The following is a 27,655-nucleotide window of genomic DNA, read 5'->3' as shown; positions in this document are numbered from 1 at the left end:
ATTTATAGGTATATATATGGACATAGGGTGTTTCGATTATCTTGGATTAAAATCGCTTAACATACGGTGATCACAAACATATTATGCGAGTTATAGGAAACATTTTGAAATTTCATTGGAAATCATGGATGATTCGAATCGGTTGATATACGCGCCAAAGAGGATAATCAAATAATCAAACTTTTTTTTTATAAAATACATAACAGGTTTGCTGGAAGTATAAAGGAAACATTACCAATAAATTTTTACTAAAATTTTAAGTCTTTATAGTAAATGGTAATTGTTTATTTGCAGCTTGATTTTATACACGACGAGTATATACGTCAACCGCATCGAGATGCATTTAGATTGGTCCGTGTATACGCGTTGAACGCACTGAACTGGTTCTTCGGTAACTGGTTCGAAAGTATCGTAAAGTATAAGAAACGTAGGACAAGTATGTCAAGTAGCGGCGGATTCTTACCGGTTCGTTAAAACCTGAACGCGTCGCATCCTGTCGGTGAATTTCCGAAAAGAAACTCGTAATAGTACGCATGTACCTCGTATCGTATCGACGCTACCACGCTGTGAGATGTAGGACTTGGGACTATAGTAACAAGTATCACGGCACACCCCCATCGCGGTCTGCCCGGCGTCGCGACGCTGCGCAGCATCGTGACAGTCATCTGCCATTGGCCTGCCCTTCTCCCGGGCTACGGCCAACCAAATCCAAATCCGACACAAACGTGACACGAACAGGCGTTTTGTCAGAAATTAAATATCTACCTAGAAGAAACTATAGCTAAGCGGTATGCATACGTAGGAAAAGATTATCCCGGATATCGAGCTTGACGATCGTTTTGTATTTCAAGGTCATTGAAATCGGCCATCTCCGATTAACAACAATCCTATCTACGTATGTTAAGCAATGCAAGATGAACGAATCAGCCTGTGTAATAAATTTTACATAGAAACGAAATTTTACAGTATTTTTGTACGTTATACGCTATGGTAACTAGTAAGTAGTTTTCACGTTCACGAATTACCTTATTAATTACATGTGTTTCTACGTTTCCCCAACAGGCATTTCAAGAGATACTCGAGCTTATTCCTAGAATTCTTGCCACAGTTACTTTTCCTTGTTTTATTATTTTTCTATCTGGTAGTTTTGATGTTCGTTAAATGGGTTTTGTATAATCCGGCTGCAACAGGTAACGTATTATATCGTATCATACTTGTTATCGTTGCTATCTGATTTTCCATTCAATGGTGAAATTAATCAGATCCTGCTATGTATCTTCTTTTTTTTTTTTTTTACAGATCATAGATACAGTCCTTCGTGCGCACCATCGGTTTTGATTACGTTTATTAATATGATACTGCAGGGTCACGCTACCGTGCCGCTTGGTTGTTCGGAGTTCATGTTCCCGGGTCAGTCTATTCTTCAGAAGGTTTGCGTGATACTCGCTCTGTTATGTGTGCCTGTAATGCTTCTTGGCAAGCCTCTTCTCTTCTTATTCCAGAAGAAGAGACGAGAAGAGAGAGTCTTGGTGAGCAAATATAATTCTCGTACTATTATCTCCATTACAATGATCATGTATCGACTTAGAAACTGGATCGACAAATTAACCAGTTAACCGCGGAATTTAGTTTTAGAATTCTGTCACGGGGCTGAGTCATTGAGTGCGCAAATAAATACAAGCGACGACGAGTATACTCGTCAAAGGCTGCTAGCTTTCGTTCGACATGTATACTCGTCAAACGCAGTTGACTGGTTAAGGAGAAAGAACGCATAATCTAATTACAGCGTAATAGGCGACTTGGTTAACCGTTTTTACATTAGCTGCTGGATTAAATGGACATTTATAAAGTACTATATCGAAATCGCTTTGTATAAAAGCTGCTAATATTTTTCAACCTTGTGCATACATCCGTATGCTTGTGCTCATACATATGCATACACATACGTGTACTTTTCTTATAAATAATTCGGTAAAAAAGTAATGATAAAGATAAATAAATGGTGTCCTTAAGACTCTACAATTTTCACTCGTTTTATATAAAGTTTTCACCTGCGATCGCTTTTCAATTTCAGAGCAATGGGACTCCATCTCAAGACATCGAATTGCAAACCGAAGGTTTACAAAATAATGCGACTATTAGTCAAGCCACCGATGCTCACGAAACGGAAACATTCGGTGAAGTGATGATACACCAGGTTATTCATACTATAGAATATGTTCTCTCAACGATATCTCACACTGCCTCTTATCTACGTTTATGGGCTTTGTCGTTGGCCCATGGACAACTTTCCGAAGTCTTATGGAAAATGGTGTTAAGCAAAGGTTTGGGTGCTACCGAGGATAACTATGTAAAAAGCGTTATATTGTTTTTGACATTCGCTGCATGGGCCGCATTCACCGTCGCCATCCTTGTGATGATGGAAGGGCTATCGGCTTTCCTTCATACCCTTCGGCTTCATTGGTACGTAGAAAGCAACCAAGAAACCAGAAAACAACGAACCGATAGCCGTTAATTAACGTTCCCAAGTATTCCGGTTTTTTAGTCGATCACTGTCTAACAACGATACGCGAGTCATAGTAGTAGAATGTATAGAAAGACGAAAAAATAACGATGAAAAGCAATATCTGTATCGTCATCTTACTAACCTTGAAACGCGACTCGTCCTTTGTCTTTTCATCCATTTTAGTCGTTTCGAATAACTATTGCTTGAATTAATCGGAATAGGAACTAATTGGTAGTAGGAGACAGAGGAATGGGGGTCAGGCAACTGCAACTCTGCTAGTTGAGTAATAATTTTAACCAGCTAGCTGTTTTCCACGAGTATCGCCACTTGCATCTTCCTTTCTCATTCTTTTGAGCAACGTAAATGTCTCGAACAGATACAATATATTTTCTCAATCATTCGTGCACTTACGGTAGAAATCTTTTACGAATGTACCATGTATGTATGCAGGACGATAATATCAATAATAATAATAATAATAGTGATAATTTTCTTTTTTCAGGGTAGAGTTTATGAGCAAATTCTACGATGGCCAGGGTTATCCCTTTCAGCCATTCTGTTTCAAAACTATCTTAGATGCGGAAGAATCCGAAGACTAATATCGGACCACTGCTGTGATCCTCGGCAATAACAATTATAATTAGACATACATATCCATCGTGTTAAACGGAAAGACTTGTTTTTATTTTATGTATATAACCAGTTCAGCAGTATCGAATGAAATACAGCGGAAAGATGTGTCTGTTTTAGGAAATTTCTATCAGTATGTTTGAGAGCATTCTCAGATTAACCGATTGATCGCGATTTAAATGATACATCAATCGTCGTAGGAACAACGTTTAATCCAAAATAGATAGCCCGTATCGTTTCCTATTTAATCGTAAACGAATTGGACAACAGTATTGCGACATGTCTAACGTCATTTACCATTTTCCGATTCTTTTTCGAAGCTTGCATCGTGTATCGAACGTACGTATGTACCTAAATATATAGTATATAATACGCATATAGTATATATGTACCATGTAGGTACTCGGTGTACGTTGGAAAATCAATTTCGAGAAACGTATTTCAATAATACGATAAATTATGCTGTAAATTCTGATAGAACGAAACCCGAAGAGATAACGGAAGAATTTCAATGGATCGGTAGGTACCGATTAATAAAACGCAAAAATTAATCGAATTAAATTGACGGAATTTTCTTGAAAATTCCGCTAAAAAGAGGAATATCTATATCGTGCTTTCTCTTCGTAAATTCTCTAAAAAGTCTAATAACATCGAACACGTAAATTCGTCGCTAGAAACTGAAGGCGGTCGTTGGATGAAACAGATTTCTTAGTTCGAGTAACATGTAATTTCATTCGTGTTTTTGTTAGATCACAGCACGTTAAGTATTAGCTGTTACGTTTCGTATACGATCCATCTATACTTGTATAATTAAGAAATAATTTATTTGTCTTATTTCTTCGTAAATATGTATCCTTCGTGAAAAATTGAAAATACCTGTACTTGTACGTAGTAGGTGCCGCGACGTTCTTTAAATAATTTTTACAGCATTCTACTAAATAGGATATATACGGTGGCGAAAGTTTATCGATCGACCTTATTCACGAATCTATCAATCAGTCCCAGTATTTTTAAAAAAGAGAAATATCAAGTCAAGTTTTCCTATTAAAAATATTTTTTCTATTTTCTTATTAACGCGACAGAAGGTAGTCGAAGAAAATCGTAGACGAGATAAAGAGAGTAATTTTTCGAAATTCTACGTCAAGGTAATTCGGTAGAGAAATTCGTCTTGGATCAACTAAGCATATCGTTGATCGGTAAATCGGTACACGTCTCGTTCATTCCATTGTTCATTGTCAAAATATGACGAAACGGTAAAAATATCGCGTAACGTAATACAATATCCAGCATACTATCTATATTCGCATAATATTATTATGCTAGGAGTATATATAAGCGGAGAGAAAAGTTGAAATCTGAGAAGGATGGCGGGAATGTACATTCTATGTTACTAGAGTACAAATTGTTGAGAGTGATTGCGAGAAGTATTGACCCTGCAACTAATAAGAAATGCCGATCGTTAGAGATACATCCAATATATTGTAGGTATTAATATCCAATGTATCCAATATAACGTAAAAAAAGAAGAAAAAAGCGATGCAAATATATATATTTTACCAATATTACGATCTTACATTCATTTCGTTTCTGCGCATTCTCTTTTATTTTCCTGCGCGCAAAGCAAATGCCACTCGTATTTGTTCATCGTAGCTCGCGTGTAGCCACTTTTCACGAATGTATTACGCGTGTCGAAATATATGGAAATTTTGTCTGAAAACTGGCGATGTAAGTTTGTCAGAAGATGCAAGCTTACTATTACTTTTCGCAGAGATGACAAATATTTAAACAGTCGATTACTCGTCATAATAATATTCATAATACTATTAATAATAATATTCATCTATGTGTTTGCTGTCAATATCTATTTTGTAATTTCTACACACGATATTCATAGGTTCTTCAATTTTTCACTTTTTCCCCATATAATCGAGATAGTCGTCTGTAAATAGTTTCATTCTATCGTAGTCCCGCAGGTTTTTATATCTCGATCTTGTTTCAGGACAATAACTATTCTTCCTATATTTTTTCTTTCTGTAAGATAGCTGCCCCGTATGCAACACCGCCTAGGCATCGAGCATTTAAATTTAAATAATAAATAAATCAACGCAGCTTTCACCATCATAGATAGTTAGGCGTACAATTTAGAAAACGTATTTTTTATCGATGTAAAAATTCCCAGTTGCAGCATCGTACGATAATTGACCTATACTTGACGCCAAACGCTTGGATTTGGACCGATTAAACGATTTCTTTTTACAAAACTAACATTTTATTATTATTACTTACAATTAACTCTAGTTCTTCGATTATCATCACAGACACATCAATTTGCGAAAGTATCTGCGGTCTAGCGATCGATTAATTGAATTTTCCCGAAGAAAGAAATAGCAACTTTCGTAGACATGTATATTTACCACTGCAGTGGCACACACTTAAATCGTAGGAATTTTAATTCAAGAAATTCAAAAATTCGATGTTTGTAACGACGGGTATCATTGTCATTTGCTTGTCAGTGTAAGGACTTTTCAGCAACTTCAGTTCGAATTTAGACGCGCTTTCGATGGACGTTAAGAAAAATATTCAAAGAGATGTCACTCCTGCTGATTGTTACTTCCAAAATTATTAATTTCGTCAAACTATATAACACTGCTTTCTAGCAACTTGTTTCGATAAAACCAATCGAACCTTTCGCTGTTAACTTGAAACTCTACACGACGATTCTGCTAACAAAAGGAAATACAGAAAGTTGAGATTACGTATTGAATACATTCGTATTGCGTGTTTAATATTTCGGGCGTTCCTTTATTTCGAAAATTCCGAAAAGAAATTGATATCTCGAGCCTTTGTAATCGATAGAAGCGACGAGTACTAACGTTCCAGTTAAAGAACACTTTTAACAATTTCAGGAGAAAATAGGTAAATTTTGTGCGTAAACCGTCGCGTATTAAAAATACTCTCGCCTTCGTATTTTATTAACTCGAGTTATTTAAACAAGTTCTTACGAGTTATTTTTCATTACATTAGCACGTCATATACACTCGGTTTTGGTAGTAAATCGCGCAAGAATCTCAGATACGCGACAGTTTAGTTATTTGTTACATAAAAAAGTAAGACGGTAACGTTTTTGTATCGAAAAAAAGATAATAGGTAGATATAAGAAGATTGTAGGAAGAATACGTAGAGCTTTCGACTTTTTTTACATTAAATTTAGTACGTTGTTTGGTTTAAAAATGTAGTGCCTTGTCGTCGATCAATCTCGTGTTACCAAAGCTTTCATATTTGATTTTAGTGCTATGTATTCAAATATTCAAATACCGAAGGTATCGGAGTATCGCTTGCCTCACAAATGAACACGTTTGGTTTGCAGAACATTTACTCGACTTACGAATTATTAGCAAAAAATATAAAGTCTTCGATTAAGTCGTGTTAAAATTCTTTTGTTTAGTTGTATAGACGGTAACATGGAAATCAGACAAAATGCAAACAACGAAATTGTACCCCCTAATTATCATGTTTTTCTCCTTTCCAATTAAATCTCTTTCCTTTTTCTTACAAATTGATATGTGGGAAAGGAACATGCCGTTAAATGCGACATTAAAAATTGAAATGTGATATTCGGTGTTTGTATTTTGTTCTTTACACGTTCTAACATTCTTATCGACGTAGATATAATCGTTTTAACTATGCAAAATATACAAATCTTGGACGTTTAAAAAATTCTATTACTGCGTATACTTTCCGATGTTTAAAGCTAAATTTCAAAGATTGTCGTCTACTTTATACGTACTACGTATGTATTTCGATTCGACGAATAGCTGAAAATTCGTAAAATCGATAAAAGCCACTGATTTGATGAGAAGGTCCTAGAAACGTTCAGTCTTGCCAGTTCAAGTTTGTTAACAGATGCGCAACAAATACCTAGGTGTATTATATTTTTAATATACATGTTAAACGTTTACGTTTACTTTCGCGTTTACTTTCAAACAACAAATATGGAAGAAACTTACGAAGGCGCTGATATGCAGTTCTTTGCAGTAGGTTTACCGCGCACGCTTCGCACCCTAATCCACGTAGGTTGCACGTAAATACACGCGTCTCTCGATTTACGCGCCATTCTTTTCACGCGGTAAAGTATAACTTACGCGGTTTACGCGGTAGTTTTTAACACGTTCGCGCCTTACGCACTTAATGCGATATCTTATAAAAAATGTTAACTATTGTTAAACAAAATAGTAAAAAAAAAAGCAATGGACATTATGAACGAAATGTTGTGAATGTTATGTTTGTAGGTTACATGTTTGAATAATATGAAACCGTTATCGATATGTTGGATGTAATATTGATCGCCCGGAAAGTTCGTTCCGATTTTTAAGCAATTTAATAAAATAATACATTTTCTTTAGCACCAGTATCCATCCGGCAAATTGTTTTCAAGCGTTTCACGCTAGAAAAACGTTACTAAAAGTATTTTTAAATATGCTCGTTGATCTTTTATTAAATACTACGCTGGTTAAATGCTGCTCCGGGAGGTCCGTACCGATTTTTTAAGTAATTTGGTGGAAATAAAATATCGTGCTGAATAGTTTTTCGTTGGAAAACCTGAGAAGTTCCGGAAGGATGGAAGGTGGAAGAAAATCGCACCTGTATAGATCGATAAATGTATATCGAATCGAAATCGAAACGAACTTTCCGGGCGATGTTTTGAATCTTTTCAAAATACGCGGCAAAAATACGCGGCAATTCAAACTGTATGCTTGTCAGAGAGTAACGCCCTCGGTGTGTTAATTCAAGCGGCCAGAGAATATATTTTCCCAGAAGTCTTAAAAGCAACAAGTAGAATACATACAGTAACTTATTCGGCGATGTTGAAACGCGTCAGTGCAGTGTAAAACAAGGATGGAAGCTCATTACGTTGCGCTAGTAGTCATATGTGTACATATTTCTTCTTCCGTAACTATTTACGAAATAGACTTTATTTACGCGATTTTCGGTCGCTTAAAACGAATGCTCTGCGTAAATTGAGAGACGGTTGCACTTACATAAGTATGTACGTATGTATATATGCAGATTTTTAGATAACGCAAAGATGGAGATGTAGCTAGAGATGGAAAGAAACGTGACGAGATAACACAGCGGCAAGTGAAACACTGCTCACTCTGTCACGGGATTTTACATTCTTTTGTTTGTATATGCAACGCTTGCGGCCAATACGCGTGCTTAAATTTACGACGTAAGCGTTGAGTCTGCGAAAAAGAGCCAATCAGGACCGCGCACCTTCCACAGCACCTTGCTTTCCATCTCTGTGCGTATACCCAAGTATCTATATACGTACATGTAAGTTTTCACGATATTCTCCTAATGTATAAATATATTTTTTATATAAGTTATAAATTTTATAAAAAGCATATTTCTATAAAGTATCGTAAATATTTTAACCGGTTAGCTGTTACGATCTCTTTAAAAAGTGTGTAGCACTTAAAATGTGTGGGGAAAAAGTAAGCGATAACGAGTATACTCGTCAAACACGGAGTATGTGTGCCTGTTGTAACATAGAATTAACTTATAATGATATGAATGTTTTATTTTTTAATTTCATTACCGCAATTTACTGCGATTACTAAATTGTAATTTAAACAGCATATTGTAAGTACCTTTTATACATGACAAGTATACTCGTCGTAACACAAACGATTGCCATTTCTTCATGACGAGTATACTCGTCAAAAACAGCTAACTGATTAAATAGATTATTTTACATAGATTTAGAGGCGGGCTGGAAATTAAAAGACAGAAGTTTCGAAAAAAATGTTCATGCTTTAAGGTTAGAACGCGTATAGTTTAGAATACAGAAATTAATCGTATAGGGAAAATTATTTGTTGGTATACCGATGGTCTACAGACTATAGATTATAGACTATAATATATAGACTATAGGCTATAATATAGCCTTGCAATATTATGTCTCTGGACATAATTGGTGGAAAATCAGGACTCCTTGGCGACGACAAATACATATCGCGTAAAGTGTAGAACGTAAAGGTCTCGATTGTATATTTTCTATAACTCGGAGAAAGACATCACACAGTTTGAACAGAACAGGAAGGAACTTGTCGATATGCACTAGATGAAAATGCCGTAGAATTATTATACGATACAATTTTCTATCGAACGAAAGATAATTTCAAGCATTTTAATCGAACGTCACAACTATGTACGTATTAAAATTTTCTAAACGAGCCAATTTTCTAAAATTAAAATTTGTTAAGACGAATAAAAATTCTGAGAAGCTCTATTTACAATCTCGACCGAATGTTTAACACTAATCTTACGAGGTCCGGTCAAACGACCGGTTTCGAAATTTAATCTCATCGTTATTTCCTTCGTTCACCTAAATTTATGTAATTATCCTTATATTATCCGATTAATCGATTTCTCAATTTTTGTTAATATAAGAATTCACATAAAGTTAGACGAATGAAAGAAATAACAATGAATCTACGATTTTAAATTAGATTTTGAAACCGGTCATATGAAATGGGCCTGGTAAGGTTAGTGTTACCAACCTGCTGCATCGATCGATGCGTCTGTAAAGAAGGATCGAATATAAAAAGAAAAATCACTATCCAAGGTTTCTTGAATGATCGACATTAATGCTGGCAAACATAACCGCATTTGATCGTAAACTGCACAGTTACCGTAAACAGGTGGCCATAATCGGACGATTCGTCGACTTCTATTCGTTCATGGGAAATTTAAAGGAAGCAAAATGTTCGAGATGCATATATGGACGTATACGCATATACATATATGTAATAGGTAAAAAGGTTTAACTTAAAAAGACTTAACTTGTAGTTTTCGATGTGTCCCAACCTAAGAAACGAGTTTTAAAATGCAGCACCTACTGGTTCAAAAGTTACGCGTTCGTACTTGTATAAAATCGAGCATTTTTAGCGTATTTAACCGGTTACTTTGACGCCATATTGGCTTCTAGCCACGATTCGAGCAATGAGTGACATCGTTGCTTGTAAATAAATGTCATCACACACACACACGCACACACACAACTATATCTGTGTATATGTATATACGTATATCTCTATGATTACGCCAGTCAAACCAATTTGCAGCAACTTCGGTTCCGCGTTCGTCCGCGCGACCAATCGAATGACGGCTAAAAGCCAATATGGCGTCAAAGTAATCCGTCAAGTGCGCTAAAAATGTTCAACTTTAAACGGAGAATTTATCGCGTGGAAAGCTGCAAGATGGAAAGAAAGATTCGATAATTATAAATAAATAAATGAAAGTTTATTTCGGAAAAATGTATAGGATATTCAAGGCAGAGAGTAACTACTTGTGGAAGTTTCTAATAGACTAAAATTACACGATACGTATATAGTCGGTTGAAACGTACAGGGTGCAGCCGAATAACACGTACGAGCGGATACGAAGTGATTCCTTATGAAAAAATAAGAACACAATATGGAATAAAATTTTTTCATTTAAGGCTAGATTTACAAGAAAATCGAGTTTTAAAATTTATCAAGCATATTTTAACCTGGCTAATTCCGGACTAGGCAGGGTCAAATAATCGACAGCAGGTCATTTTACGCTTGAAAATAAGTGGAAAACGCAGAATGAAATATTTCCTCGAGGCGCTTTGTTTCCGAGAAAATAAATTTGAAAAATTATCGTACGCGTGTAAGTACTAGATCGATTCTTAACTAAACATGTTCGAACTCTGTTCTTTTGAAAATATAACCTTGAACAGACAAGTTTTATTTTATATCTTCTACTTACTTTCGCTTCTATCGATAACATCTTATCGATCGGTTACTCATACCAGTCGGTAATTAGTCATGTTCAAGTATACTTGGTAAATTTCCAAACTCAATTTTCTCGAAAACTAAGCCTTCAATGAACAAATTTTATTCTATATTTCGTTCTTATTCTTTCATAATGAATCACCTCGTGCTCGCTTGTACATGTTACTCGGCCGTACTCTACACGTATACGAGTTTATCGAAAATTAGTAAACTTCGATTGCTACGAATACTGTGGTGAACCAATGTAGCACGCAAATACACGTACGTATATCGATATTTAATGGATCAATGGCTTAATAAGGATTATTTTACGATGGTCGCGACAAGTTGAAAATTTACCGGTAAAACTTTCTTCCATATTTAGCGATTAGAATCGTATAGGATTAGGAAAATAATTCAATCGCGATATGTACTCTCGCTCGAGTTTTACCTGCTCATAGTCCAGTCGAGTTAAGCGTAAAACGGTCAATCGAGAAACAAATCGACGATAGTAGGAATGTTTTTGAAGATTTTTATAAGAATAAAAAAGAACGGCAGCGGATGCTCTCTAGTGGGAATTTTCCTTGGGGCTTCCTCCTTCATTCAGCTTCTCCTTCTCGTCTGTGTCGACGGTGAGTTGCGTAAGTTGTGTAGCTTCGTAAGCGGCGCTGGTTTTTCTGCCCGAGCGCAAATACATAGCGAAACAGGTGTCGTGTTTGCCAAAATTCTCACCGTCCTCGATCGTTTCAGGCATCGGCTGATTCACAGTTTCCGGCAGATACAACGATAAGAAACCAGATACCAGGGCGACGAAACCGAAGAGTACCGCAGGCACTTTGGGATTCAGAGAGTCCAACAGCATTATCAACGGTGTGAGAGCTCCGCTGAAACGAGCGCACATAGAGCCTATTCCCAAGGCGGTATTTCTTACTACCGTAGGGAACAGTTCGGCCGTGTAGTTGTAAATAACCGCGAACGAGCCAGCTATGCAAGCTTTGCCGAACAGGACGATGGTCACGATTATGGTGGCAGCTGTATCAGTACCAGTCGGGATGCTGGAGGCGATTATACAGCACACACCGCCGATCAACATGAACGTACTGACCAGGCATCTTCTTCCAGTACGGTCCATTAGGAAGCACATTAGCAAGTACGAAGGTAATTCCACCAAACCGCTGAGGAACAGCATCAGAAATGGATTTCCAACGAGATTTCCTGCATTCAATGACAGCCCATAATAGACGATGGAATTGGCGAACCAATTCAGACATACGTTCAACGTTTTCTTCCGGAGATTCGGAGTCTTGAAGAGATCCAAGGCTCCGTAAGAACCTTGTTCCTCTTGATCCATCTGCCGTATCTTCCCTTCGCTGATCAATTTCCCCGTATCTATATCTACGTTGTTGCCATTCATCTTCAGACCTTTTCGTATGATAGTCAGCGCTTCGCTGACGCGACCTTGGGCCCACAGCCAACGTGGAGATTCGTCCATAAGCCACCAGTGGCCGATGAGAAGCACGCTGTGAAGCCCGTAGACGATTTGCAGCCACGTTCTGTCCTTGATCACGGCACCCCAAACGGCTACTAACATGAACCCAACGGCGAACGCCAGTTGAAACATTATTCCGCAAACGGTCCTCTTTGTTGCTCCGACCAGTTCCATCGTCAGGACGAATCCTGTTATGTAAGCGCCAGCCGAACCGAAGATACCGTATAGAAATCTAAGGATGAGGAAAAGGTAGTATTTGTTCACCAAAGCTACGGTCACTCCGAAAACAAGTTGGGCAACAGCAGACACGTAGAATATTATCTTTCTGCCGTACTTGTCGGCCAAACTGCCCAGCGTTACGGCTCCGATAAACACGCCGAACATGTAGCAAGACTGCGCTGCTGCGCCCATCCATCGCTGCGAGCAAACGAAATTCCATTCCATTCCGCGCGACGATTGGAAGTACTCCGTGTCATAGGTCCACGAATCGCACTCCTTCGTAACGTTGTTCGCGTCCAAATAGTGGCACGCGTCCACCGCTCGGGGAACGTCATCGAACGCGATAGAGGAATTCCATGTTGAAGATGTGAAATTGAACGATTCTGTCGGAAACGTGGACCGAGGAACGTTACACGTATGCGGTGGCACTGCAGCGACTGTGAGTAAGGTGAGCATATGCAGACCGGCTGTCAATGCACCGAGAATGTGCAAGCAGAATTGCCAGCATTGGTATTTACCAAATTCGCCAAGATGCATCATCAGCTCCTCGAGATTTTTATCTACGCTCGCCATCTTTCGTCTTTCGTCTTGGCAAACTTGTTTCTCCAAAAGTCTTCTCGTTAGCCGACCTCTCTGTCTAACCGCGATTCGCGTTAAAATCGCCTTGATTTTATTTCTTTCCCAATGTCCATCAGCTTTTAAGTATCTGCCCTTTCAGCATTTCCAATTCATTGCTAAGGCGTGATCAACATATCGTTTAACGATCTAATTTCGCTAAATTTCGCTGTTTTTCTCTTTCGCTATTTCGATATTCTCGCAATGTTCCTTTTTGCAAATCCTTTCTTCCGTTTGGAAAATATTTCACTCGGCCGCCGACTGGTTAGTTAGTTGAAACGAGACGGGACGAATTCAGTACAGAGTGAAAAGTAACGTAACAGCGTGGACTGCGTATGAACTGCACTGTTCTAATGCCCACGGAGAACTGGATAACCGACTAGAATTACCAGCGTGAACAGCCGCTGAACGGATTCGTCGCATCCGGAGAATGCGTTGCACTGGTTTTTTGCAAAATTCAGGACTCTCTTGGCACCGTTACCACCTATTTTCCTCCTTAAGCGCTTCACCTGATGTCGATTCCGTGAATTTTACGTCGTAACAACATCTGCCACAGATTGCTCTGAAAATAAATGCGAAATAAATTCGTATGCGTAATTATTACGTTTGAAACGCGCCTTTACATGCGAGTAATACGTGGTATGATTTCATAATCGTTTTAGAAAATCGATAATTAGTTATAATTAGGTATAATTAAATTATCGATAACCGATCGATGACGGAGCGAGTATTCTGAAAATAAATGCCACATAAATAGGCATAAATTTGAAGGTTTGATAATTACACGTTCGAACGTACACTTTTAGGATCAGATTTCGCTCTATAATCATTCTAGAAAATTACAGATTTAAAGGGAGATTTGTCTTTTACTGAGACAATAATCGAAATATAATCTAATATGCAGATAAAATATGTAACTTTCATATAGAGATACGTTAGAAAGTTAACGCGGTATCTACTAACACGAATAGTATTGTTCACTTGTGAAGTTTCCTTTTTTTCTTTAAAATTAGCATCGCGTGTGTATAATCAACATAAATCTGCGAAACTGTATCGTTTCGATTAAATTTTCATTACAGGCTCGAATAAAAAAGAAAGCGATAGAGAAAGTGAACTTTACTGTTTCCTTCGCAACAACTAATTAAAGAAACTGATTGAAAAGAATGCAAGTCGCCGATCTTAAAAAAGTTATGTCCGAATAATATACATAGTTACGTACGTACTTGCATACATGTATACAATTTTTCGTATTTTTATTCTCGAGCGAAACGCAACACGGGAAAATACGTATATCGTAAAACCTCTCGCAGCACGTGCTGTATCAGACTGAAAGTTATAGTCTTGATAGTTCGTATGCCCAATGCCTTATCGCTGTTATACCACGTATACCGTATGGATATCGTGGATTTCTGCGGCTACAAGCTACGAGTCGCGAGATCGATTATCTTACCAGTTTCGAAATAATATCATTCGACGATAGCTTTATCCCTTAAATAAACTTCGACGCGTAAATTGTTGGAGCTAAAGGTACTGGCGCGTCACGGTATCCCGTATTGCCTTGTTGGCTATTTCTGAATTCCCATGGCCTTGCTTTCTATCGTGCTTCTGACCTTTTTGCACTCTTTCAGATCTACGTGTACGATAATACACAGAGCGTGTACTCTATTTGCAATTTATTAACTAACGTTCATCTGTGCTGTGCGTATTACATATAGAATACAAAGATAAAGATAACGAAGATTTCGATGAAATACTTTCTCCACAGTGAATCCACGGTTGTCTTTATCTTTTTTCTCTTTTTTTTTTTTTTTTTTGACGGTATAACTTCTTTTCCATTATGTTATACGTACAACATTTTCATTCACATATTAAATTAAATTAAGTAATTACGAGTTTAGCTCTTCCTTTATTCATTTTTTACTTTGTTTTATTTTATTTTTAACAAGTAAACGTGACTTACAATCAGAAAACTAATTAAGCATTTTCTGGTAACGATTGTTACTTCATTATTACGAACAGTTGAATTATTATTTAGGTATACATATGTATACGACGAAAGAAACGTGATAAATTGCGCATTTTTCTTTGACTTCGTTTGACAAGAGAGTAATTTTGAAATTCTATATGCTATCATCGATCCTATGAGTGTATTCGTTACTTAATTAATTTATTTTTATTCTCTTATATATTTTCCGATTAAATATATAAGTATACTTACATATGTATGTGTGTCTGGAACTTTCACGAATATTTCATAAATATCGATTCTTATAACGTTGACTATGTTATTGTTTTTAAAATACTGTTTTGAACTGTAAACCATGTAGACTGGAAAAAATCAGAAAATCGACACAAGCGAATTTATCATATTTTTTTCTGTGTTCATAGATATATATGTTATTTCTCGTACGTGTTGTACGTTCAGGGTTAAAGGTTTTTCAGATTTAAGATTTAAGATGAATAATGTTACAACTTTGAGTTAGAGTTATGGCGTTACTTAAAGAAGCTATAAAACGAATTACTTGATAAATAACAAACGATTCGCTAGTAGAATTTGTACTTTTCGAGATTATATTAGGTTGTCCAAAAAGATTCTTTTATTTTAAAGGGAAATAATATTATTTCATTGAATTATGTACAATTCACTTTATTGTAGTAGAACAACGTCATATTATTTTATTTAATTATGTACAATTCACTTTATTGCAGTAGAACAACATTATATTATTTTATTGAACTATGCACGATTCACTTTATTGTAGTAGAACAACATTATATTATTTTATTGAATTATGTACAATTCACTTTATTGTAGTGGAACAACATTATATTATTTTATTTAATTATGTACAATTCACTTTATTGTAGTAGAACGACGTCATATTATTTTATTTAATTATGTACAATTTACTTTATTGCAGTAGAACAACGTTATATTATTTTATTTAATTATGTACAATTTACTTTATTGTAGTAGAACGACGTCATATTATTTTATTTAATTATGTACAATTTACTTTATTGTAGTAGAACGACGTCATATTATTTCATTTAATTATGTACAATTCACTTTATTGTAGTAGAACGACGTCATATTATTTTATTTAATTATGTACAATTCACTTTATTGTAGTAGAACAACATTATATTATTTTATTGAATTACATACGATTCATTTTATTGTAATAAAACAACGTCATATTATTTTATTTAATTATGTACAATTCACTTTATTGTAGTGGAACAACGTTGTAATATTTTATTGAATTATATACGATCCACTATGTGGTAATAGAACAACATGGATCATACATGATTCAATAAAATAATATAAAACAAAAAATATCATGTATCTATTATTTCTTTGCAAAAGGAAAGAAACTTTTAGGACAACCCAATATGATCACGCCTGATGTGACAGATATAAAAGGAGCGTTTAAAATTGGTACTCGTGTACCTATACACTTACCAACTATGGTATTGCACATTTTTTCACCACGTTGGTTATCAACTATGTTGTCCCTTCGCAGTATTGCACTCGCGCTCGCGCGCCTAGGTAATAGCGCAATCAACGAAATATCAATCGATCGTCGCGTTTCGTCGCGTAGCGATAAAGTTAGAGGTAGCACAAAGAAATTGATTGTTCGATGGTCGATATATATTCCTTATCAGGATGCAACGAACCTGTCCAATGTTTTCAATTGAACTCGCACGCTAGAAGTGGAAGTGAAACGAATCGAACGTCGTTTGAATTTTGTATAAATTATCATTTTGATATTATGCGTGTAACATACATTACGGCATTGTTGCGTGTAGCTTCAATACCAAAACTATTGAACTTGTTTACAATCAAAACTCAATGAATTCGATTTTTTATTCTTCGTTGTACCAAAAACGCGTAGCTGCTTTTTCACAAAATACCACAATGTTATTCGAAGAACTTAACTTTCTTTCGACAAACAGAGACCTATATCGTTTCCAGCAAATTTTTATTCTGTTAGAGATAAAAAAAAAGGGGTAACTCATTATATTTAGTATTTCACGTTTGTACGAAATTCTTTAGCTTCGCGATTCGTAAAGCAGAGGATGGAAAATGTATTACTACGAAGCAAACTTACGTCGTAGTAGCGTCGTTAGTAGGAGATGGCAAAAATTATTATTTATTATAATAGTATATATTTGATATTTTAACCAGTTAGCTGTTGCGGTCTCTTTGAAAAGTGTATCCAGGATGTGTCGCAAAAAGTAAGCGATGACGAGTATACTCGTCGAGGTATACTCGTATTGAGTAAACACACAGGTAAATGTGATAAAATACAATAAACTGGGCAAATATATTTTCCAATGCTTCCTAGGTAAATTAACAGAAAGATACGAGAAAATTCAAATTAGTTTATAACATTAAGTTGATAACAGTAAGTTTTGCAGTTGAACTTGTTGATTGGTCGACCAACTTTCGAAGTTTGTGTTCGTGGAATCGCACAGTTCTCGATAATTTGTTCAACACATTCGGTCCAAAAATTTAATCATAATATACTTATTACGTTATATTTCAATTATTATCGGGTAATACACGGCAAAATATCCATCCAATTTGTAAGGAGATAAGATTGCACAAACAATTGGAGCATACCCAATATAACGGGGAAAACAACCAACTCAGTTTGTAAAAATGAATACATTATACGGAGAATAAAAAGAAAATAATCCAATTTTTCTTCGTAAAATGCATAGCAGTTTTACTGGCGATATAAAGTAGTAAACATACCACTAAATAACGTTCTCATTGCTTCTTACTAAATTTTTATTTTTTTATAATAATTAGAAATATTTTATTTTATACGACGAAACAAAGCTTTTATTTGACGTGTATACTCGTCAAACGCGTTAAATGGACTTAACGCTAACGCCGAACAAAACCAATGCATTCACATTTTAAAACAAAGCTTCCTCTGTCTGCGATGAATAGAACAAAGCGGTATTAAAACGTTCCTCTATGTGTATATTATTATAAACGTAAAAAACAGACAGGACGATAGAAAATATTAGAAGCGTCTAATAAACCTACTACGATAAATATGAACCACCAACGACAAACTCTTTTATTTTATTCTCTCTCGTAAATCATTGTATATTAGAAGCCAGCATTTCAATTATCTCGTCGAGTTATCGAATGTATAATTGAATATATATACGGCTGTGTATTCGTTTGAAATTGTCGCAACGAAGAAGAGATATTTATCGAAATAAAGAGAAACTTACTTTTTCGAAAGGATTTCGGCCACACGGCTATTGTTTGCGCTAGTTGTTTACTGACACGAATCAAGTCGAATGATGGTCAATTGAACGACGCGCGGCGCTGCGCCGTCACTTTTTCAAGCTCGTTGTCGTGACCCCTTCTCCAATTATGAAACGTCTTCAATTTTAGCCTGGGGATTAATTGCTGGAAAGACGAAGGTACACTGTTTTCGTGGCACGAGTCGCGGCACGGTTGTTGCATCGAGATCGAGATGTATCTTATGACTGACGTGTACGACTTGCCGGCATATACTGGAAATAAACTGGAGCAAACCGTTACGAAAGATTTACGCGTTCCACCACGTGTGATTATTCCGCCTTGCTCCTCGACTACCTACTTTAAACATAGAAATATTTGTCTAGAGCAATTTCTAAGTTTGTCGGGAGAAAGATCGAATGCTGTATCGTAATGTTCCGATCGGAAGAATACTAAATTCCTTATTAAGAATATTATATTGTTAATTAATAGTAAATTCGTTATTAATACATCTGTATATCGTAGAGTTGGCAATTGCTAGATACCGAGCTACGGAATACAACCTTCTCTTTGCTCTCTGTAATTGCGTATTTCTATGGCATTATCGTCGAATATCGTAGTTTCTTCGTATTTCTACGTAGCTGTTTTTATGTAAGTTAACATTTTTCGAGATTTAAAATTGTAAATTATTATTTCTTTTATTTTCTTATCATTTTTATTCGTCTCTGTATGATACAGTTGGCAATTGCTAGATATCAAGCTACGAAATTCAACCTTCTCTTTACTCTTTGTTGTTGCGTATTTCTATGGTATTATCGTCGAATATCGTAGTTTCTTCGTATTTCTACGTAGCTGTTTTTATGTAAGTTAACATTTTTCGAGATTTAAAATTGTAAATTATTATTTCTTTTATTTTCTTATCATTTTTATTCGTCTCTGTATGATACAGTTGGCAATTGCTAGATATCAAGCTACGAAATTCAACCTTCTCTTTACTCTTTGTTGTTGCGTATTTCTATGGTATTATGGTCGAATACCGTAGTTTCTTCGTATTTCTACGTAGCTGTTTTTATGTAAGTTAACATTTTTCGAGATTTAAAATTGTAAATTATTATTTCTTTTATTTTCTTATCATTTTTATTCGTCTCTGAATGATACAGTTGGTAATTGCTAGATACCGAGCTACGGAATTCAACCTTCTCTTTACTCTTTGTTGTTGCGAATTTCTATGGTATTATCGTCGAATACCGTAGTTTCTTCGTATTTCTACGTAGCTGTTTTTATGTAAGTTAACATTTTTCGAGATTTAAAATTGTAAATTATTATTTCTTTTATTTCCTTATCATTTTTATTCGTCTCTGTATGATACAGTTGGCAATTGCTAGATATCAAGCTACGAAATTCAACCTTCTCTTTACTCTTTGTTGTTGCGTATTTCTATGGTATTATCGTCGAATACCGTAGTTTCTTCGTATTTCTACGTAGCTGTTTTTATGTAAGTTAACATTTTTCGAGATTTAAAATTGTAAATTATTATTTCTTTTATTTTCTTATCATTTTTATTCGTCTCTGAATGATACAGTTGGTAATTGCTAGATACCGAGCTACGGAATTCAACCTTCTCTTTACTCTTTGTTGTTGCGTATTTCTATGGCATTATCGTCGAATACCGTAGTTTCTTCGTATTTCTACGTAGCTGTTTTTATGTAAGTTAACATTTTTCGAGATTTAAAATTGTAAATTATTATTTCTTTTATTTTCTTATCATTTTTATTCGTCTCTGAATGATACAGTTGGTAATTGCTAGATATCAAGCTACGAAATTCAACCTTCTCTGTACTCTCTGTAATTGTGTATTTCTATGGCATTATCGTCGAATACCGTAGTTTCTTCGTATTTCTATATAGCTGTTTTTATGTAAGTTAACATTTTTCGAGATTTAAAATTGTAAATTATTATTTCTTTTATTTCCTTATCATTTTTATTCGTCTCTGTATGATACAGTTGGTAATTGCTAGATACCGAGCTACGGAATTCAACCTTCTCTTTACTCTTTGTTGTTGCGAATTTCTATGGCATTATCGTCGAATACCGTAGTTTCTTCGTATTTCTATATAGCTGTTTTTATATAAGTTAACATTTTTCGAGATTTAAAATTGTAAATTATTATTTCTTTTATTTCCTTATTATTTCTATATAGCTAACTTATATAACTGTTTTGGTGTTATATTTGTTGTATTATCACATGACAAGTCCTTAAAATCGGATATGTAATATACTATAAAGTACATAAATATAAAGTACATAATTGCTAGGTCGCTGGATCTAAAAAAGAAGACGCAACATATGAAAGGACCTACTTAATTGCGAATAGTATGTATCGCGTGTAACGTTGTAAAGTGAGACAGTGAAAGTGAGGTATAATAAACTTTTTGTCATAGCGAATGAAATTCTTATATGCATCTTCTGAGAATCGAAACTACTTGAATACCTGATTGTTGGAAAATACTTTAAATAAATTCATAAATACATGTTGTTATACTTGCATTCGGCACTTCATATATTTTTATATTAATTATAACGTAACAATAACGTATCGCCTTATAGGACATTTATCTAAACGTTCCAAGTAAAGATTTTCAGACTGCGTTTTGCTGTTTGCTAAATTCCTTGACACGAAAATTAGTTCTCAAATTTGAATGAAACTTTCTATTTCTCGAAATAACAAAAAAGATATCACGTTGCGTGCATTTTATCTTAACTGCTGACGGCTGTGATTTAATTATAATTATCTTTCGATATTACGCGTACTTTGAACGAAATATTTTCAATTATCTTATGACGGATCATAATTTAACATCAATTCCTCTTCGCCTGTTACCAGCCGAACAGATTCCATGTGTTTCGATAACACAGCTAACGTGCAAGTACTTGTAATTTTGGTCGCGATCGTAATCTACTAGTGTAACAGCGTATTCTATAGTAATACTAGTAAGTACAATTTCGATAATAATCACACACGCAGAAATAAACAGGCAAGTATACACGGTGTCGGAGTGGTTCGTCACACAGCCACCGAGTAAACATGAGCAAAACAGCGAATACACTCGTTTCACTCGTAGGCGTAGCAACGTTAGTTACACAAATTCAGATGTCAAACAACAAATGCAAATAGGAGAAAAGATAGCTTGGAAGTAGACAGGAAGAAGAAAAGAAGATAATTACACATTTACAATTACCTCGCCGATTTCCATTTCCATTCTTCATCAGTACGTTGTAAAGATCAACGTTATCAACAACTTTTCCCTATACGTATAACTCTGCTTGGCCTTAGTCTCCGAGATGTTCGATTAGTCAAATGGTTAGAAAGGAAGGATTACGCCATAATTTCTTGCAAACGTGTGGCAATAATTCTCGAAAGGGAAAGTGATTGTTTGCTAGCTATTGTTAGCTATTCATCGTTTATGTAATAATTTAACTTTGCATTAAATAGGCAAGTATACGCCATACCATCACCGTTGATCGAAGCAACGAGCGGTATAGAAATATACGTTAAAAATCTTGCATAATTGCGCGTTATCGATTTAGGTTTTATCATATTGCTATGTTATCAAATCGATGACAGATGCGATTCAAAAATGAGAATATCTATGTGTGATCGATTAAGTAATTATTACGTGTTATTACATACTACTAAGATGGATGTGAACGTTTTGTAACACTCGAAAGATACGATATTAATTTAGACGTAAAATTAATCGATATTTTGTACCTTTTATATCGATTCGAGGATCAATGTTTCATATGCTTTCATTTTTTCCTTTGTGATAAATACAACGAGTAGCAGTTTAAATATCCAAATGCGTATCCTATTATGTATATTCTTTTTTTCTAATAATTGAAATAAAGAATTTCTAACGATGGACGTTTTCCTCGTGTTACTCTGTTAATGTGACTGTGATTACCGAGCTATTGAATTCACTTCGATACCAAGTAGAAGATATACTAGTAGTTAAAAGTATACACATACGTATGTGGTGATTTTCGTGGAAGATAGAGGTGACCTCGGAAAGATCGAAACCTTTCAATGTGTTTTTAAGAATACTCGAGGAAAAACAATTTAGTATTTTTTCTTTTCTTTTTTAATGTTGAAAAAAGAACGTGGACTTGCAAGTTACGACGAATTATCTTATTTGTGGGGTTAATAAATCTAAAAAGTAGGTACATAATAAGCTTCGGTCGATTGATACTTTTTATTTTCGGCTTCCATACATTAACCTCCGTTAAGCTTCATTTAAATACCTGATAAGATATGCGATTGAATTTCTCAACACTGAATTCTTCGTACGTTAATAATTCGTTGTTCAATTTTGATTTGTATTTTGAAATTGAAAGAACACTGAGCATCTGTCTTAGAATGCTTTAAATAGCATTTTTCTGTTTCTTTAGATCTCTGACTGACATGTTTAAGGACATTTTTATTTTCAATGACAGAGATTAACAAGATATCTCAATATAAAGTCTATTATATAAAGCAAATATGTAAGAAAATTCGATACGTGTAAAACATTCTACTGTAAAATATTGTACACATATACATATGTAGGTACACTAAAAATAGTAAAATTCGATATCTATATAAAATTCTAATATATCGGATATCAACTTTCTTGAAAATCGTAATATAATTTGAATCGATAATAATTTACAGAAATAAAATTTAGCACCTAAGTTCTATATGTTACATCGTATATACATATATATTTGTTTTAAGATTGTCAATAATCGATAAAAACAATTGATTAAAATAAAGAAGATTTTTTAAACTGTGCTACGTATAAATTAAATGAATTTACAGTAAAATGTAAATTACAATAAATCATAAATTACAAATCGAAAAATACGATCGACTGATTAAACGAGCGATTCAACGAATAAATATTTCATAACAATCGTGATAATCTATTGTAATTTGTTACATAATAATTAATCAATACACAAATGTTTTACATCTTTTGAATATCTCCTAGAACGTTTAGAAATATGTATTTGAGATCTATCGATATAGATAGCGGTAAAGTGGTAAATGATTTGCGACCGCGATAGCAACACGACGCTTTCTATCCTGCGTGTAGTTGCCCAGAAAACAAAACGATCACTATGTTGGTGTGGGTAATCTTGTAAGAAGGCCGTAAGGCCATAGCCACGTATCGAGATTCCAGGATAGTTGTCAAGTAGGGAATATACATATATTTACAAAAGGGGACTGAACGACGAAATCGAATTACCGGATGAAAGCAAAAAGATGTTAACCGATACATAATGCCTGACACTGGCGATATTGCAGCGAGATTGCATCGCATCGTAAAATTAATTTGCCATTTTCTTTAACATTTTATTTAATTTCGATAATATTTTTCATGTTTCACATTAGAATTACTTGATTAATTCTACTAATTTCGTATACTAAAATTATCAATTTTATTTATTTCTAATTAGCTATATACGTGCATATATATTACGTACTATGAAGAAACTAAAATAATAATCTTTGGTATCTAAATTTAGCTAATGAAGTCAAATTATATTTGCAAACAATATTCTCATATTTGTAACAGAATAAAATGTCCTCAAGAAGCATATCGTCTTACAATATTTTAAAGCGAAAATAATAATCGTGGAAATGCAAAATTCTTTTATCAAAACATCTATCAAAACATGGAGCATTTTTTCTATATTTTATATATCTTGTGTTCTATATATCTCAAGAAATATTTTGTAAAAATACCGATAATGAAGTGGATCCTTCAAGTTCAGCCAAGGAGGTGAAAGAAAATTCAACTCTTAAACTCCAACGAAAAGTCAAAGTTCTAGCAAAGAAACAGTCACCGTCATGTAACCGTCACATGGTCGCCTTATCTTTCTGTTTAGGCCCGGGTCAGACGAGCAAAATGCCAGCTGAGAAGAAGAAAGAGAAACAAAGAAACATCCGTCATTTCGACGCTTGGCTGACCCAGGCTTTACCTCTACTCGTACAGTTCTCTCTCAATTAACAGACTGCAGAAAAATTATTAATTAAGCGATATTATGAAATATTTTTATGTATATGTATCATAAATAAAAATTTTCGATTATTAAACTTGTTTCCTTCGCTATTTACTAATATGTTCTTCAGAAATAGACATTTTAAATATCTTGTATCAAATACGTGTTGAATGTCTGGAACGGATTAATTCAATTTACATTATTTCGAATGAATTGAACTGATCAAAGTTCAAACAACTGAAAATCGACCCGCCTCCTGGGTCGAACTGTGAACTTAAACTTGGAGAGTTTACTATGTAACATGTACATTGTAAATTGTAAGTTATTTTTTACAACTGAGAGACTATGAGGTTGTTCCAATAGAACAGAATGGATCATACATAATTCGATAAAATAATATAAAACAAAAAATGTTGTGCGTCTATTATTTCCTTATAAAACGAAAGAAACCTTTGGGGCAACCTAATACCATCGAAGTACATTTCGATTGTATGAATCGTCTATTCTCGGAATCTATATTGCATCGTCGCTATCAGCACCAGTTCTTGGAACCGGAATGATTATCATTTTAAAAAATAAACTATCTTAACATTAACTGTGTCGAATTACTATTTCTTGTTACTGATGTATATATTTGTTTCTTTTTCATTCATCTAAAAGAAGATATATATCTACATACGTAAACCTAACCTCAATCTACATATTACAGATGTAATAAATGTTTTTCTTCAAAGTATTTCTTCAAAAATCAATTAATATTTTGCGTAATGTGTATTACATTTCAAGTTACAGTAGTAATACTCTTGTATTCAATACATTTTAAACTTCATTCCTATAGTTGTCAACTAGCTAATTACTTGGTGCACGTTTCATTATTCAAACTTGTTCGATATTATTCGAATAATTCGATCTTCCGAACCACCTCGGTCCCAATTGACTCTGATAATTGACCCTTTACTAGATAATAATTAATAATAATTTTTAAACTAATATATTAATATATAATCAAGCATAAAATGTAGAATTGTCTAAAATGAAATAAGTGGTATAACATTCAATTACTTTATGCCATTTTAAGAGCTTAATATAATAAATATACTTATAGAAAAATCATAGAGAATAATACGTATATTGTAAAAGAATTACACTATAGATAATTATAATTGCAAAATTGGGAATATCAATTATTTATTACAGAAAAATGAAACGGAATTCTACATAACCAAACAAATACACACTTTATTTGAATTAGCTTCATCAGTTATCGGTATTCGTAGAAATGAAAGAAAAGTAAAAAAATTGCTCCAGTAAACTTCAGAACTGATATAAAATTGCTTAAACACTGTAGTTTATTAAAAACAAAAAGAATTGAAGGATCACTCATAAAAAATAATTAGTACAAAATTAGTTCTTAAAATAAATTCCTAGTCGATTAAAACTCGCAAAAATATAAAAAATATTTTCTTTGAAATATACCCAACTTTATCACTCGACAGGAAACGTTAATTTGTGATAGCAAGCGTAAAAACCGGCCATACAAGCTCTCTATGTAAGTTTATATCCTTTGATGCAATACAAAAAATCCGGCAATGATTCAGATGTCACATAAAATAAAGTTAATTCTGATGAGTATATTATTATATGTATTTTCTTTTCTTTTTAATATTATGTAGTTTTTAAAATATAATTATATAATTTAATCACATTGGGGTTAGGTTGGGGTTAGGTTGAGGTAACCACGGAAAAGATATAAGCTTAGAATAAATAATAAATAAATACACAATTTATAGATATTTTATAGATAACACTAAGCAGGTAATTCTACAAATAGCATCTTGGTTATCTTTTTACTTGATAAAGTATGATCTCTCAATTTGCATAGCAAGCTTGTTCTCTAAGGACGGTTACGAACAAGTTTCGATTAATTTAGTCGACTCATTTGTAGCCGCCGTAAAAGCGGAAATTGAAAAGTTAGATAACCCATAAAATTCTTTACGATTTCCGAACGTGTCAACAAGCCTGTTCTATGCCAAACAAAAGGGGAGGGAGGAGAAGGGAAGAGAACTTGTAACGGGCTGGACTGAAATATCAGATCAGGTACAAATGGTACAACAGTATTTTCTTCTCATCGACTGGAAAAAATCCAACGAATCTGGCATTAAGAGCCTCGCTGTCTTAATGAAAATCGATCTGGGAGAATATTGGATTTTTAAACGGGTCCTCCCGTTCGAACTGTGATTCCGACCGAGCTAATCCAATAAGCTTAAACGGATTTCGAAGTTGCATCGTGAATATACTACAAAATACTGTATCTCTTTTCATCGAACAAATGTCTGTTCAGTGTCAAAGAACTAGCGCTGAGAAGAATATTAAAAAGTAACCACTAGTGTACAGGATAGATTTGTTCGTTAAAACATCGACAAGGGAAAGAGAGAGAGAGAGAAAGAGAGAGACCTTCATATTGTAACTCAAAACTTCACTAACGAATCAACCTGGTGCCCAAATTCACTATGTAATTCTATTTTATATATGCATATCGTTGGTAATGTTTATTATCGTGGATCGTCTGCTTTGTTGCGTTCGTAATTCGAGTCGTTCAATCGTTCTCTGGTTTTGATCGCTTATTCGTTATTTCGTTATTTCTTTGTATCGTCAGAGAGGTTACTGAAGTGAAAATTACTGTGAAAATACGTGTTACTTACCGTGGTTTAGGTAAATGGTACAGTTTGAAGAGAAAGATAGCAGAGATCGAAGCACAACAATGATTGACAGCCGAAAGTACAACGTCAGTCTGCCTAACGAATCTAAGTCCTCGAAGCGCTCTGGTGAACGAATCGTGTACTTCTTATTAAAAGATAATGAAGGCATGGCGGTACATGCATGCTAAATAAAAATTTCCTCATGATCTTAGAGATTCAACATAGTATTCGACAAATTTATGACTGATCCTCCTCGGTTGCTGCGGCTTCAGCGTTTCTATGTGGTTAGCTGATATCTTTATTTGTTCATTTGCTATCGTACCTATTGTTATCGTACGAGAAATGATCAAACAACCGATAGATTTTCTCGCGAGT

At 34.5% G+C, this 27,655-nt stretch overlaps 2 protein-coding genes across 15 annotated transcripts in view; one reads left to right on the top strand and one right to left on the bottom strand.

Moving 5' to 3' along the window:
* Positions 1 to 4,698, top strand: part of LOC126869227 (V-type proton ATPase 116 kDa subunit a 1) — a 53,216-nt gene extending 48,518 nt beyond the window's left edge. For all 3 annotated transcript variants that reach the window (XM_050625494.1, XM_050625503.1, XM_050625487.1), the window contains exons 11-14: positions 1,063 to 1,190; positions 1,300 to 1,529; positions 2,075 to 2,463; positions 3,009 to 4,698. In XM_050625494.1, the coding sequence (XP_050481451.1) occupies positions 1,063 to 1,190; positions 1,300 to 1,529; positions 2,075 to 2,463; positions 3,009 to 3,105 (844 nt within the window). In that variant the 3' untranslated portion in view covers positions 3,106 to 4,698. The remainder of the gene's footprint in view (positions 1 to 1,062; positions 1,191 to 1,299; positions 1,530 to 2,074; positions 2,464 to 3,008) is intronic.
* On the bottom strand, positions 4,670 to 27,411 carry LOC126869327 (organic cation transporter protein). Of its 12 annotated transcripts, none has more exons than XR_007690913.1 (5): positions 20,366 to 20,499; positions 19,522 to 20,154; positions 18,524 to 19,099; positions 9,342 to 13,823; positions 4,670 to 9,297 (listed from the first exon to the last, which is right to left on the bottom strand). XR_007690913.1 is itself a non-coding variant. In XM_050625735.1 (5 exons), exon 5 carries the CDS (start codon positions 13,217 to 13,219, stop codon positions 11,507 to 11,509), a length of 1,713 nt encoding a protein of 570 aa, XP_050481692.1. In that variant the 5' UTR covers positions 13,220 to 13,823; positions 18,524 to 19,099; positions 19,522 to 19,732; positions 19,944 to 20,154; positions 20,366 to 20,499; the 3' UTR covers positions 4,670 to 11,506. The 12 variants fall into 12 exon arrangements, 11 of the variants coding, with proteins under 11 accessions (XP_050481692.1, XP_050481677.1, XP_050481686.1 ...); XM_050625735.1 differs by having other exon boundaries at positions 4,670 to 13,823; positions 19,522 to 19,732; positions 19,944 to 20,154; XM_050625720.1 differs by having other exon boundaries at positions 4,670 to 13,823.
* Between the last annotated feature and the right edge of the window lie 244 nt (positions 27,412 to 27,655).

This window comes from Bombus huntii, chromosome 1, assembly GCF_024542735.1.
Source record: "Bombus huntii isolate Logan2020A chromosome 1, iyBomHunt1.1, whole genome shotgun sequence".
In the NCBI taxonomy this organism is placed as follows: Eukaryota; Metazoa; Arthropoda; class Insecta; order Hymenoptera; family Apidae; genus Bombus; species Bombus huntii.
The sequence above is the reverse complement of the archived record's forward strand: the minus strand, read 5'-3'. Positions and strand labels throughout refer to the sequence as shown.

What these genes read in the sequence shown, in the direction of transcription:
- LOC126869327 (XM_050625754.1), bottom strand. Translation starts at nt 13,219, where the DNA reads ATGGCGAGCGTAGATAAAAATCTCGAGGAGCTGATGATGCATCTTGGC.